The following is a 14,496-nucleotide window of genomic DNA, read 5'->3' as shown; positions in this document are numbered from 1 at the left end:
GACTTCTTCCAACCAAAATTTCTTATCAAATAAAGGCCTGAAGTTTTATTTTCAAGTATGAAAATTCAGTCAAGGAACCCACTCATCACCCAGTGTCCAAAAAACAAGGACGGAATCCACCTTTCAGTTTCTGAACTACATTTTTAAAATTTCAAGTTTGTTTAAATAGTCAATGAAGTGACAGTTAATAACAAACTCAACAAAACATCAGGCCATCAATGTCAACCTTTTTACGGCTACTGAAGCACTGTGCAAGCATAATTCCATACACAACTAAACATCTACAATTTTCAATAAATCACAAATGAGGTATTATTGTGTAGATCAAACATGTAATAAGTATGGCAAATTTTAAGAAGCAAGATAAACCTGACAACATCTATTCTCATGTTCACGTTAACAGGTAAATCTATATAGCATAGAAACCTGCATAACCGTCACAACAATTGCACCAAATGCCGAGATTATCTTGCAGTAAAAATAGGTTCCGCATCTAGGGTTGGCTGAGTTCTGCGGGTGTATTTGAGAAGTAAACTTTCTGAAGAAAGTCCAGGCACTTTTAGATCCCTATAAGCAACCAAAAGTTAACATGTTAGGACAAAACCAGCAGTAGGTTAGAGTACAATAATCATAGCAGGAACTAATAAAAGACAGAATTAGACCTGACATATGGATCAAGGTCCTTCCACTCCCACTTTGGCCGCTCCTGAAAAAGAATGGAAAAACGCTCAGCAGGTGTAGATGGCAGAGAAGATACACTAAATGCATAGATCCAAGTCTCGATAGCAAGCTTTTCAGTTAAAATCTCCCCTTCTAGCATGTCAAATCTTGCATGCATCCCTTCTGGAACCTTTTTCATCCACTCCTCCATGAAATTTTCTAACCTCATTTTTCCTCCTCTCAAGATTCTTCTAGCAAAATGCACGCAGACCCGTGTTTCATCCAATCTCCAAGTACAAGAACCACCAATTCCCCCGTCCACCCTATGACCATAGATTTGCAAACAGTGCCTTGCGATATTGCAAGGAAATCCATCTGCTACCAACACAGCCACAACATCATCTTCACTAAGTGCATCAAAAGACCAATCATTCAGTACCGAATTGTGCAAAAGCATGTTCAGAAGCCCATCCTTATAATCCTCATCCAAGATTCTCCAAAACCCGTTGACCTCCACAGCAAAAAGAGCTTCTAATTCAGATCTAAGTTCTGAGTCACTAGCTTGAATCCTGTCAACAAGATCCTCCCATCTGTATAAGCCAAAATCAATTTTCTCCGTTCCTTCAGAATCTTCCATTTGAGAAGCCTCATAAAAACTGTACGGATTTTCAGAAAGAAGCAATTTAAGCTTATCTAATCTAGGAGCCACTTCAACAAGCTCCATATTACCAGGTGCAACTTTAAGAACAGAAGCAACCATCATCTTCCCACTATCTTTCTCATCGCAATCTTGCACATTTTCACGTGAAGCAAATTGGTCTGAAGGAGGCATAAGAAATACAGAGTTCGACGTCCCAACAAACTTTACAGCATATGTTTTTGATGAAGTACAAAGAACTGCATCTTCATTAGGTTGCCCTCTTAATGTAACTCTAACAATTTAAAAAGAGCAGCACGGATTAAAATAAACATCATGACAATAAACTAATCGAATCCTACAGGATTAGAAAAACTGTTATTGCACGGTACCTTTCTTGGAGGATATCAGGAATGAGCTTCTCATCGAGCTCAAGGAGCACTAGGTCATCGTGAGGACCAAATAACGGATGATAAGCAATAGAGATCGAGGAATGTGGTTGAAGATTTAATACTACTTCTGCTCCCCCTTCTCTGCCATTTCGATTTTTGAGTTCCATTTCCGTTTCCATATCCACTTTCTCCCCACTTCTGGATTATTTTATCAACGATAATTGCTATATCTATCAGCACCTAACATAAAGGCAGCAGAAACAATCAACTCGCTTGCTTCTAATGGAGTAAAATTTTGCATTTTTCTAGCCCTAAGCACATGCATTAATACTAATTTCCAGCTAAATAAATTAACAATTTAAGCATATAAAAAGCCATGGTAATTAGTACAATATGCTAATGACATTCATAAATAATAATCAAAATTGTTTGAATTCTGCCACAGCCAAAAGATAGAGCTTCCCTGTAATGAATTTTAATTATTTAATAGTGGCTTTAGAACTATATTCTTGGTTTACCTGAGGGTATCAGATTATTACTGGTAGGAAGTGGAAGATGGGTGGTTCCCGCCGGGGATGCGGCCGAGGCGGCTCAGAAAGGTGGCCGAAGGCGAAGCCCGCCGGTGGAGTTTGGTTGGCTGTATCTTTAAATTATTAAAAAAAAGTTGAGTTAGAGATGAAAACTGGAAGTGGAATGGGAGAAACTTTCCCGCCAAAAACAGAAACATTTACCCTGCTTCGCAGCTAATTTTCTTTCATGCGCACGCCAAATTTGCCTTGTTAGTAGCAGGGAGGCCCTCTACTCGATTTTCTGGAAAATATGTTAATTAAAACATGCCCCTCATCAATAGAGCTTTCTCACTTCCCCCAAGAATTTTTTTTGATTTGTCCTCGTGATATACTTTCAAATCTTGATTCGATAGTTCTTATACTAAATCATCTTTTGTTATATGAGATGCAAATGTAATAATACAAAAAAATAATTATGAATAGACTATCAATAGATTTGATTATTGGATACTATCGAATATAAACGTTCAGTATTACAGTTACATATACGAAAATTAAAAATATATAATAATACAATTGATCATTTGGATTTAAATTGTATACTAATGCATGTGCAAAAGTAAGAAGATAAACGTGTTTTAATAGAATCAATGAATTTAAAAAATCAAAAAAAATATTTAGAGGTAAGCCTGCAAAAAATGAATTGAGAGTTGCTACAAGGATGAATTGAGAACATTGAAGGAAGGCAGACATATTTCAATAAAATCAATCAATTTAGAAAACCAAAAAAATATTTAGGGGCAAACCTGTAAAGCATGAATTGAGAGTTGTTACAAGGACGAATTCAGAAAATTTTGGAGGCCCTTTACAAATTAAAGATTCCAAGGTCCCTATAGACGAAATAGAAGCCGGCAGGCTTTAATCTCAAAGACGACGTCGTAGCCCGCTTCCCTTTAGACATCAACGCTGCTGCACGACGCGAAGGTATTCCCCGCAAAATCACAACATTTCTTTCCTAGTTTCTTTCGGCCACGGCTCTTTCTTCCTGTACTTGGAAAATTTGCTGGGTAAGTTTTCTTCTTCCAATTTCTCTGTAGATTTGGTCGGTTAATTTCTGCCAAGATTAAATTGACTGTTGAACTAATAGGTGAATAGCCCAAGTGCAAATGGGGCAGAATCTTGTAGGTGCCATTTCATATGAATTAGAATGATCCTGCTAAGTCCTTCTACTGGTTTTTATTTTCCACTGCTTATTCTGTGGGTTACACTGTGGTAGTTTGATCATGGTTGCTTATGGCTTAGTTGCAGCAATGGGTTATCTGGGCTGGTCTAAAATGACTTGAAGTTGGATTGTGGCCTGTGGAGTAGTGGAATCTTCTGAAGCATAAAAAGTAAATGGAGGATCCTCGTTCAGTAAATAGTCCGAGAAGGACTCTGAGCTTCTCCAGGAACAGAAGGGCAACTGGTTCTTTTACATATCCAGATGACAAAGCTTCAGGATTTGGTGTCTCTGGGGAGCATGGTCCCAAGCCCTCTGAAGTTTATGGTTTTGTTGGTTCCATTTCTACTGTTGTTGCTACAGGTGGCCTTATTTTTTTAGCCCGCCTTTGTTTTAAATCGAAAATTGTGATGGCTTCAAGTACTTTTGAGAAATTTTACATCTTGATTTCTCTATGGTTTTCTTCTATTCAATTGCCCATGCATTTTTGCTGCACGAACAAGACATTCTCATTGGAGCTTTGGGAGATGCACCTTAGTTTGTCAATTTTTGTATGTTTCAAATATCCGAGGATGATCATTTCTGTCATTTTAATTAACCTGGAAGAATTATTTTTTATTTTTTATTAGAAGTGATATTGGAGAAGCTAAGTTCCAAGATGCAATTTTTTCATCTTATAGTTCTGCTCTTATACACCAGGTGAAGGGAAAATTGATGAAATACAAGTAATCATGTTGTAGATGATTTGTCCAATATTACAAGGAAGATCTTTTAACTGTATTTCACTTCAGCCCAAATAGAATTCACTGAGAAGAATTTGTGCTTGGTTCTTGAAGTTGACAGTTTTAGCAAGAATGGGTTCAATCTGGTTTTTCTTTTGTTGTGTTCTCACATAAGTTCATTAGTCTTTCAACTTCACAAATTCATGTCTTTGAATGTTCAATGTATGGACGCCAATGTGGGGAAAAAAAAACCAATATGCTAGGTATTGGTTGGTGTATTGGTTTTCATGGTAAATGGCGTGTCTGGTGTTCTTGGAGTGTTTTTTCCGAGGTTCTCTTTGTTTTTTGGACTTTGTATTTTCTTATCAAAATCTGCACAGATAAACACAATTTCAGCATTTAGAGAAATTGGAGGTTGCTGTAATTTAGCAGTTGAAAGCAGGCAGGATATAGGACTATCTTGCTTGCTTCTAAGGTTAATTGTTATTAGAAAAGGTGTGTTTTAAGGAAACTGCTAGAATGGTGGCTAACATGCGTGTAAACTATAGACATCAGGAACTCTTTTAAGTCTTATAGAGTAGCATCTTGGTGGATTTTTGGTCAATGGACTAAAGTTGGTTGATTAATATATCTCTGGCATTATATTTCTAATGTAATTTTTTGATACAGGGAGATTGTAACTGAACTGGATATGTTATATTTCTCCACTTAAACTTTAAGCTCAAATCTTGGAGAAACAAATCGTCCTGGGATTTTTATATGATTTTTTACAGCTAAATGCCTAATATGGAATTTCTTATTTTTCCATGGGCAGTTATCTTTTTGGTGTGGGCATATGTTCCAGAAAATTGGTTGCATTCTGTTGGGATCTTCTACTATCCAAGCAGGTTAGTAAGCTGGGTAAATTGGCTCATTTCTTAAACCTGGAGCTCCTATTCTGTTTACCTGTCTGTTACGTATTGATGCTAATTCTTAGTGCATGATTTAAATTAGAATGTAAACAACTCATTGGAAGTCTCTTTGTTATGACACTTTAAAGCTTCACATACATTTTCTATCTTTAGTTCACCATCGTGACAGACTTGGTGTATCTTACTTTGTTTTGCTGTAACTGATTTGATGTCTGAAATAACATTTTAGTAGAAGGAAGAAATGAAATAACACAGAAAACTGAGTATCTACCTGCTTAACTTTTAACAGGTAATCCATGACGTGGAATGCATACTTTTAGATGGTAAACTTCAGTTAGATGATGCCATTTGGATTTGTAGCTTGGAATACTGTAGCCATTTATGAGAGGAAGATTTCATACATTTTTTCAAATTTCAATTGTTACCAGCAAAATGCCTTTGGTATATATGACGAGGATTGCACCAGAGCTTTTAGTAGCCATGTCTTCTCAAGTTTTTATGTTAGATTACATTCTTATGTTATATTTTGTGCATCTGCTCAAACCTTGTCCTTAGTCAAATTCCTTGATGCATATTTATGCGTACATGTCCCATATCAGTCTTACCTTCAGGACAAAAGCAAAACAGCTAAGTTCTATTGATCGTTTCAGGTACTGGGCATTGGCTGTGCCAGCTTATTTGATGGTGACGGTAGTACTGGCAATTGGATTTTACATTGGACTGAACTTCATGGCTACGCCACCTCCAACTTCTTTCAGTACAATGTTTGGTAATTATGACTTGTCTTTTTCTATGCTTCTTCAAGTCCTTACCGGCTCAATTCTTCATTGGAATTGAGCTAACTATGAGCTCATGGCATGCTGTTGTTATATTACCTTTATTTGTGAAATTGTTGGTGAATTGAATATGATATGTAAATTTAATGAGAAAAGCTAGCATGGCTGCAACACAGGTACCATAAAAATAAAATGTTAAAAAGCCTAGCCTGTTTCTTAGGCCTCTCACCATCTGTTTTCTGGGTCTGTATCAGAACGGCTATGTATCGGGTCGAAAAAGGAACTTCTATTGGTCAATTTGATCTTGTTATTGCTCTTTCATTGTGCAGATGAATTCAGTAGAGAACCTTTGAGCAGCGTCTGTGATGGTGATGAGCAGCCAATTGAGCCCATTTCTGATATTGGCATCAACAAGATTAACAACATCATGTTTAACAAATTTAACCAACTCTCGTGAACTTGTCGTGATCTATAAAATCTCAAGGATGCAGGGCTGATCTAGAGCATAATTCGCATACGAGAGTTATTCACCTAGTTTAGTAGCTTGGTAAAAATTTTAAAAACAACAAGGTCATCTGAAGAATCAGAGCGCTGTGACATGAACGCAACATTTTGGTTAAGTATGCGATTTGGACAGTAGTATTACACACAAAAAGTTCCAATTAGATGCAACTGCCACTGCCACCTTCACTATCCCTTTCTGTGTTATTCAATCTATGGTGCTTCCACTCCCGTTAAATTTATAGGTGTTGCTATTTCCCTTGTTTATATCCAGGGGAGGAAAGTGGAAGTCATGGGACATTTTATTTTCATGGCTGTTCGCATGGGTGTAAATGTTTTAGGCTTTTTTCCTTTAGGAGCAGGTAAGGTATTGTCAGCAGTCTTGGAAGCTGATGAATGTTAGCTAGTAAATCATCTTCCCTTTAACTCTTTCAATCTTTTGTAGCGTGGAATGTGTATTTGCTAAATATTAGTACTTGATTGACTTGGATTGTATATAGATTTCTGTTTACTCAAGTACTCCAGATGATGAAAATGCACTGCACATTATAATTTAGTTTCCTACTGGCATCTACCACGGTACCTGGTATTATTTTGCAGTGTTCTGTCTGATATTCATTCCTTTTATTTCACCATAGCAAGGAAACTAGTCAGTCAAAACTAAAATGTACAAGTTTTAGCGGAATTTGATACTCTGGCAAATAAGCAATATTTAATATCACTGAAGTTTCGATCTCCTGAGAAAGCTATCAGTACAACTGACAACTGTGGTCTATGTCACCGTCAGGGTTTAAAGATTGAAACTCGTGATCACTTAATCACGCATACAGCAAATTCTTCAGCAGTTAATAAATAGATAGTTGCACGTCTAACTACTGCAAAGCTTTTCAAGTTCTAGGGAGAAATCAAATTGCAGTAGCGTTAGAAGATCACTACCACAACTAAATAAGTAGACATAATCCAGAAGAATGCTGGTTCATACAGTTAGGGCTAGGGGAGCATTAATAAGCATTGGAGGCAGAACAACCAGGTAGAAAAGAGGAGAAACAAATCGCTTCTTGAAGCCGTAGAAATTGATGAATACCTAAAGCTGAAACTGTGGATATGCTGTCAATCAAATAGGATTGAGGACTTGCACAACTTCCATCCAATATCAGCCAAGCCACCAAGGAGCCTCTTATCACCATTGAATCTGCATTTTGCTTCAAAGTATCAGGCTGCATCTGCAAGCAACAAAGATCAAATATCAACTGTTTTGCCTTGTGTACTATCAGGTCCCTTGAGATGCTTCATTCCAGAATACTGCTTGCAGAGATTGTGAGATTCCCCAATTCTTGTGCCTTTCGTAAATTTAGATCACCCACATACTTCCAATTTTTCTTGATTGCCCTTTATCTTCATGAATTGAGAACCCAGCAACTTATGCACTCTACTCTTCAACTGCAAATTGCAAAGAATGCAACAGAATTGAATCCCAGATACGAGAAAGCTAACTTCATTTTAGAAATCTAATACAGCCCAAAAAGGAAAGGACGGGTGGCCTTTTACAACTGTTAAAGAAGCGTAAACGAGAAGAAAAACCATGATTCAGGGCCAAATACCCATATGGTTTCAAGAGTTCTCTAACTTCTCAGTTAACATAGAGCTGCATATAAAAGAAGACCAGAAGATTACCTCATCAAGTCCCATTTCACTCTTCACTGACACGCACAAGGCTCCATCAGGTCCCATTTTCCGATATTTAGCCAGCTCATAATCATCACAATTAACATCTTCTGTAACGTAGACAACAGGAGATTCTTCCAGCAAATCACATTTGGACAAAACATCAAGCCAAAGATGGTTGCTAAACCTTTCCCTTATTTCCTTATAGATGACAAACTGCATAAGCAAATATGATGAAAACAAATAACTTTACCATGTAAATATAGAGGGCTATGCTACACTACAGAACACACACAGAGAAATGTGAGATCTGAGTCAAAACTTTATTCATGTAGACGTAAGTTTTTGAACTTCGTACCCTGCTACAAAAACTAAATACAATTCAATAATTGTACTCCCAAATACATAAAAATGAACAAACGTTAAACACTATATTGACTCCCTAATGTTGTTCTGAAATGTCTGAAATACATGCTGCACGTTTGAACAGAAGTAGTTGGAGGTCCATATTCGCAAACAGCATCAACATTTGCATATATGATAAGACTCTAATGCTTCATAACCAAAGAAATATAATGCCCCTTGTTTTTCATCTACTGGATCATTATTTAATGCATATATTCATGGAGACTACATAACCTCTATGCCATGATACCATAGAAGACTTGCATTTTGGTTCAACACTGATTAATGTTTACATACTGCATTCACCAAGAAAAGAGCATTAAAGGCAGGGGATAAACAACAGCCTACCAGTCTCTGAACATTAACAAGGTTATGGATCATATAATCCTCTCCATCTATTACACTCATTCTACTCATATTCGGGTGAAGTGTCATGCAGTGGATGATTGACTCTATAACAGATGGTTGCACTCACCTAAAGTCTCATTTATGCTTCAGAGAACTCAAATGCCCAGCAAGATATTTGATAATATGATAGGTAGCATAAGCATAAAATACCTGATCAGAAGGTGATGTCCCACATTCTCCAGAAAGATCATGAACATATAGTACAGCAGTCGGCAAATGAGAGAGGACAGCAAGTGTCAACTTTTCCAAGTTGTTCCTATCTTCTGCAGGTTCAGGGAAACAAAGATGTAAGTAATTCTTGAGAACAAAAATTTTTTCTTTTTAAGCTCTAAAGAAACTTTATTGGACTACTACAAACACAATTTTTGTTGTTTTTGTTCATAAGCATTTAAAAGCAAGAATGGTGTTTAAAGAAGTATCTTCGTACATGAGTAACTACTGAAGACATTGAACAATTTTAAAGCATGACCAGTAATTCTCATTCATCAACATGAATAGAACTCACAAACTTAGTGTTACTATTTAACAAAAGAAAAAAAAGATAATGCTACACTTCATCTCACACCCAGCAATGCAAACTTGTCATTGGAAAAAAAATTAAAACTTCATCTGTTTCAAAGAGCCTTGAACATCATATCAATTCTGTGAGTACAGTTCCACCTAGGACAAAAGTTTGTGTAGACAACCCAATTCAAATTAAAAGGCTTTGTTGCTTATCCTGTGAATTTAAGTACTACATACAAGCAAAGCTGGGAGGCCCATACTCAACTCAGCAACTCTAGATGTAAAGAGTCCAAGGTCTAAGAATGATCTCTTCTGCAACATATTGCAACATGGGAATGAAAATCTGAAAAACTATCATAATGCTGTTAACGTCCAACAAGCAATCCATAGTTCAAAAGGTGCCAGTATAGATTCCACTCATACAGAAGCCCATAGTATCAGTGAATCTTTCTAATAGCCCAGACATGAAATATTGCAAATGCAACTTGACTTTCTTTATGTCAGGTTACTAAAGCTCAAATATGACCACACTTAAAAAGGTGATTACCAAATTGAAACTGAAGTCCAATGTTTTTCTGATTAATATCAGCTTAGAAACATCAAACCTAGGTGGTCACTTTATCCTTACATCAAGAATGAACAGCTATGGCTCACATGCACATACATACCACTAAATAATATATGCTTAATAAGAATTACCAAAGAAAAATTACAAGTACCAGCAACACTCTCTGGCAATTGTATAAAAAGTAAATAAGTTAATTACCATCATGTCTACGCAGAAGCCCAGGGGTGTCTGTCACCTGAAACCAAATCATGGAGTGAACAATATGATAGAAGAGAAACTTACGAAGAAAGACAGAATTGCACCTTAAAAGATCTAATAAACCTGAAAATTCTGGTAGCTGAAAGTTATATGACCCATCAGAATCCCCCTAGTTGTAAAAGGGTAATTGCAAATCTGAACAAATGAATGGATCAGAAACAGTTTATAAAAAAGACGATTCATTACCACTTCTAAAATAAAGTTAACTGCATAAAAGGAAAAATACCCAAAATCAATTATGAAAACAAAAATTCAACAATATTTCAGTTGTAATTGTAGAATCCAAACAAATCTTCACAACAGATACAAGTACAAACAGAGAATACCGATGGAATCATGCTTCATTCATCCAACAAAGTGACATTTGTTAGGAAAATCTGACTGCCAGTTTTCAATCCTTGCTATGACATTCTTAAAACTTGCATTCTAGTTTGCAGCTATCAAAAATAAATCTTAAACACATACAGAATGGATTTTCCTTGATACCTAACATAATGTATGAAAGGATCTTGAACAACCATAGACTGGCTTGAAAATCCTTAGCAAAGACTTCTACAAGACGTTCTTTTTTTTCATAGAAATATATCCGTTAAGACTCCAAAAGATGTTGATCACAAATGAGAAGATTGCTTACGGAGAAAGAAGAAAATGGATTCGTATTCACATACATGAGAATTATATAACAAGAAGAATATTTTTTATTTCTTTTTGGTGAAAATTCAAAACTGGGTTTCTTTCTATCAATAAGAGTATTCCAATTCCAATATTCGTGGAAAATATCATAAAGAAGCTGACATTTGTTTTTCTCTACTTTTGATATGAAAATCTAGAAAAGTTATTGAACAAAGTGCTGTAAAATGATATGAACAAGCATCCAGATATCAAAGAGCAATATTCCGATTAATGTTTGAAGAATCATGCCACAAACGTGATCAAATAGAGCGAGCCAGTTCATAGCATTTCTTTATGATCACTGGCAGGATTATGTTGTACTATCATCAATAGTCATCAGGTGCATTGTTATGAAAACATAAACTTGGAAATACAGTAAAACATGATTATCTGAGCATCTGAACTCAAAGTATATTTTTTGGAAGACATTTCAATACATGGCAAGATTCTGCTTACGATGTCAAGAAACCAACAACAGTTTGATGTTTCCATACATTCATGATTGAGCCAAAACAAAAACCACAGCAACTCAAATCAGAGAAACTTCATTTCATCAAATCAAGCTAAACTCCAGTCAGTTTTGCTTACTTGCCACTTCTGAATTTAATTATTTATATAGATAAAGACAGATAAAACCAGGACCAATTGCCTACCTCAGGTTTCCCTGTCGAAAGTAGACGGACCAAGGATGACTTTCCTACATTAGGAGCTCCAACAAGGCAGAGAGTTGGCGTTTCCAAATCAACGACTGGCATTGCTCGCAAAATCTGCAGCATTAGACAATTGTCAAACATGGCAGGCAAACTGGCAGAGACAACTCCACCTATTTTGAGGCCAATGGAGATAAGGTCTCATATAAATGAGAAACTGACAAGAAATGTTTACAGTCAAGGACATCCACATGAAAAAATTCACTTGGATACAAGTTAGTTTTTCCAAGACAAAATTTCTAAATGTATTGATTTGACACACACACAAGGCCCAAACTGAAGAACACGAATGAGTACATAAAATAAGTATCAAAAGAGAAGTCCATGAAAAACCCAGAACTGTCTACATTCTTGAGCCCAATTAAAACCTATCATGGACATTATGCATCAAATGTTTGATGTTTGTCTAACATTCTTGGGAGGGACAAATAGTTCAGCATCAAATTCAAGAGTATGCGGAAAGGTGCATGGTGAAGATCACATTAAAAAATAACTGTCAGCCATTTGCCTGACGTATATATTTGATAAATTTGAAAATTAACTATTTCATCAAGTTTACAGCTACAACCTGCAAAATAATACTTTTGAAGCCAAAGTTAACCCATAATTCAATGAACCGTTTTAAATAAATTCTTTACGGTCAAGTAGCAAATGACCTGATATTGTCTTGCAATCTTGGATAACAAACTCTACAAATAAGTTCGTGGATACAGTAAACTGACAAGAAAATAATTCAACTAAGATCCATTTGAAGTCAACCAAGGAATCAACAATAGCTGTGTTAAATTTACTGACTTGTCAATAGCGTTCATAAGTCAAAAATTAACTAGAAAAATAAACCTTGAATAAGAGCCCTCCTTTAGTACCTTAGCAATGTTTAACAATTCGTCAACAACTTTCCCCTCTCGAAGAAAGATTTCTTCGAGTTTCTTCATGCCCTGCAAGTTAAACATGTACAGGAAAAGGAAGAAAACTACAGAACAATGAGTTCATCTGCAACTCAGTAGTTGCTTACCTCACTCAATCTTTCTCCAGCTTCCCGTTTTGATAAAGACTGCCAGAAATTCATGAAAATAATGGTCATATGACCTTTTGAGCAAGTAAAACGGGCAAAAAAGGAAGCATGGATACAAGATTAACTTAGCAAACAAACAAAAAGAAACATGTCTTTGCAGGTTCAATTACTATTGTTCCCGTGTATCACCAATAATTATTAATCAGCTTAATTAATCAAGCTCCTTGCATGAGTACCTATAGCTGTCAGAACTCACTAGTTAAAAACTTGAAAGAAAACATAGGAATTATTTGGGTGACTAACATGTGCTAGGATGTTACAGAAGATTCACTTCTCCACTGAGTAGATGATCTAGGAGTCAAATAGTAAAAAAATTGGACATTCTCCTATATATAATTGAGATGGACATAATCTATGTTCAAACAAGAAGTTTGACAATTGCAGAAGGCAAATTATTGTTTAACCTTGATAGGTAGAAAGAAAATTGAAGACCTCTAAGCATATTGCATAAAAGCTGTTTGTTTAAAAGAACCACATCTCTACCTTAGCACAAATTGAAGCATGTTCCTTTCCAACTGAAACCACCTTCTTCCTCAAAGCTTCAACCTTTCCCAACACCTAAGCAGAGAAACAGGCTAAAGATGAGAACCCAAATATAATGGTCAAAGTACCATGAAAAGTGAAATATCAACTCTCATGCTTTAATCATGAAAACATATATCTAAGAAGTTACCTCTTCGTAGTTTCCATCCCCAAGTGTTAACTCAACAAGTGATTTCTCATATGGATGCAAATATTTCTTGTTCGGGAAGTCTTCTATATAAGTTCTCAAAGGAATGGCTAGTTCCTACGGTTAGAAAAGACAAAAGCATTTAACTCTTTTTTTTTTTTGTGAACAGGGTTACAAATTAAGATAAAACAACTGAAGTGGGGGGAAATTATTGTATTTGAGAAATCACCTTCATTAATGCATCAAGCTGCTTTGCACCTCGATTTCTTTCTCGCTTTGCAACATTAGCAATGCCTATGAACATTTAAAGCAAACTACAGTTGCTATTGTCAAACAATGTGAATCCAAACACGACCTAGCAGTTCAGCATTGAATAATGAAAAAACAATTCATTACCCTTTGTAGGTGAAACCCTCTTTGCCTTCCGCAGTGCAGAATATAGTATATCAACTGATGGCATCACCATCGGAAGCTTTTGGAATGCACCAACTGTTTCAGCTGTAGTTGATGCTTTTTCCTAACAAGGGAAAGCGAAAATACACAATTAACACATGGATGGATCCAAATATCAAAAGTTATTAATTGAGAGTTGCCAGAAAGTGAAAAGAAGAGGACCAACAAGCTCCAATTCCAATGTTTAAAAAAGATAAACATTAGAAGAACAACAAGAGAGCTCCTGAAACCCCATTGAGGAATATCAAAACCTTAATCTCTATTAGCGCCAGATATGCAGAAAAGCTCGCTATCTGTCACGTGATTAATTTTCCTGTACAATTAAATCCCCCCCCATGAAGCCTATATGACTTGCTAGAGTTTGATTGGCCTTCTACAACATCCCACCTATCCGTAACAAATTAAACCAAACAAATATGATGAATACGACTAAAGTCAAAACTAAAGCAAAAACTTGATTGAAGTTCATTATTTCTTTCTAGAAGATAATCTATAATCTTTCACAAAGCAAGTACCTTTGCTTCAGTTTTCTGGCTTGCGTCTGCAGATGGTACATAGCTTCCTTGCACTTCCTTGCACAACGGCTTCATAAGAAGTGGACTGCATACACTTGTAAAAGCATGGAATTGGATACATAACCATTTTAGGCACCAAGTATGAACCTGCAATTACAGCTCTACCTTGATAAGACATCAAAAACAAAGAAAAGAAGGGGCCAAGAAAGAGGTATATCACATATCAAAGAAAGACAAGTAAAGCATCTGTCTTTTTTTCTTTTTTA

At 36.1% G+C, this 14,496-nt stretch overlaps 3 protein-coding genes across 5 annotated transcripts; 1 reads left to right on the top strand and 2 right to left on the bottom strand.

Moving 5' to 3' along the window:
- Positions 1-302: 302 nt before the first annotated feature.
- Positions 303-2,300, bottom strand: LOC113753915 (sister chromatid cohesion protein DCC1). Its single transcript, XM_027298196.1, has 4 exons — positions 2,208-2,300; positions 1,690-1,929; positions 663-1,592; positions 303-567 (listed from the first exon to the last, which is right to left on the bottom strand). The coding sequence occupies exons 2-4, from the start codon at positions 1,866-1,868 to the stop codon at positions 465-467; spliced, it is 1,212 nt and encodes a 403-aa protein (XP_027153997.1). The 5' UTR covers positions 1,869-1,929; positions 2,208-2,300; the 3' UTR covers positions 303-464.
- An 865-nt stretch (positions 2,301-3,165) lies between these two features.
- LOC113753926 (phosphatidylinositol N-acetylglucosaminyltransferase subunit P) lies at positions 3,166-6,889 on the top strand. 2 transcript variants are annotated; one of them, XM_027298213.1, is made up of 5 exons: positions 3,166-3,265; positions 3,507-3,780; positions 4,954-5,026; positions 5,701-5,819; positions 6,156-6,889. In XM_027298213.1, the coding sequence occupies exons 2-5, from the start codon at positions 3,594-3,596 to the stop codon at positions 6,281-6,283; spliced, it is 507 nt and encodes a 168-aa protein (XP_027154014.1). In that variant the 5' UTR covers positions 3,166-3,265; positions 3,507-3,593; the 3' UTR covers positions 6,284-6,889. The 2 variants fall into 2 exon arrangements, with proteins under 2 accessions (XP_027154014.1, XP_027154009.1); XM_027298208.1 differs by having other exon boundaries at positions 3,501-3,780.
- Positions 6,890-7,029: 140 nt separating this feature from the next.
- On the bottom strand, positions 7,030-14,278 carry LOC113763663 (nucleolar GTP-binding protein 1). 2 transcript variants are annotated; one of them, XM_027307549.1, is made up of 13 exons: positions 14,231-14,278; positions 13,659-13,779; positions 13,492-13,556; positions 13,266-13,379; positions 13,076-13,150; positions 12,533-12,571; positions 12,384-12,455; positions 11,461-11,574; positions 10,199-10,270; positions 10,076-10,112; positions 8,956-9,068; positions 8,002-8,208; positions 7,030-7,767 (listed from the first exon to the last, which is right to left on the bottom strand). In XM_027307549.1, the coding sequence occupies exons 2-13, from the start codon at positions 13,726-13,728 to the stop codon at positions 7,684-7,686; spliced, it is 1,062 nt and encodes a 353-aa protein (XP_027163350.1). In that variant the 5' UTR covers positions 13,729-13,779; positions 14,231-14,278; the 3' UTR covers positions 7,030-7,683. The 2 variants fall into 2 exon arrangements, with proteins under 2 accessions (XP_027163350.1, XP_027163352.1); XM_027307551.1 differs by lacking the exon at positions 14,231-14,278 and having other exon boundaries at positions 13,492-13,576; positions 13,659-13,749.
- Between the last annotated feature and the right edge of the window lie 218 nt (positions 14,279-14,496).

This window comes from Coffea eugenioides, chromosome 2 (assembly GCF_003713205.1).
Source record: "Coffea eugenioides isolate CCC68of chromosome 2, Ceug_1.0, whole genome shotgun sequence".
NCBI lineage: Eukaryota > Viridiplantae > Streptophyta > Magnoliopsida > Gentianales > Rubiaceae > Coffea > Coffea eugenioides.
This window is presented reverse-complemented; position numbering and strand designations above follow the sequence as displayed.

Coding starts and splice junctions, on each gene's coding strand:
- LOC113753915 (XM_027298196.1), bottom strand. CDS start 1,868: ATGGAAACGGAAATGGAACTCAAAAATCGAAATGGCAGAGAAGGGGGA. Junction 1,593..1,689: donor CCTGATATCCTCCAAGAAAG/GTACCGTGCAAT, acceptor TTAAATTGTTAG/AGTTACATTAAGAGGGCAAC. Junction 568..662: donor GACCTTGATCCATATGTCAG/GTCTAATTCTGT, acceptor GGTTGCTTATAG/GGATCTAAAAGTGCCTGGAC.
- LOC113763663 (XM_027307549.1), bottom strand. CDS start 13,728: ATGGTGATGCCATCAGTTGATATACTATATTCTGCACTGCGGAAGGCA. Junction 13,151..13,265: donor GGGATGGAAACTACGAAGAG/GTAACTTCTTAG, acceptor TTCTCTGCTTAG/GTGTTGGGAAAGGTTGAAGC. Junction 7,768..8,001: donor GTGAAATGGGACTTGATGAG/GTAATCTTCTGG, acceptor TGCAATTTGCAG/TTGAAGAGTAGAGTGCATAA.
- LOC113753926 (XM_027298213.1), top strand. CDS start 3,594: ATGGAGGATCCTCGTTCAGTAAATAGTCCGAGAAGGACTCTGAGCTTC. Junction 5,027..5,700: donor ATCTTCTACTATCCAAGCAG/GTTAGTAAGCTG, acceptor TGATCGTTTCAG/GTACTGGGCATTGGCTGTGC. Junction 5,820..6,155: donor TTCTTTCAGTACAATGTTTG/GTAATTATGACT, acceptor TTCATTGTGCAG/ATGAATTCAGTAGAGAACCT.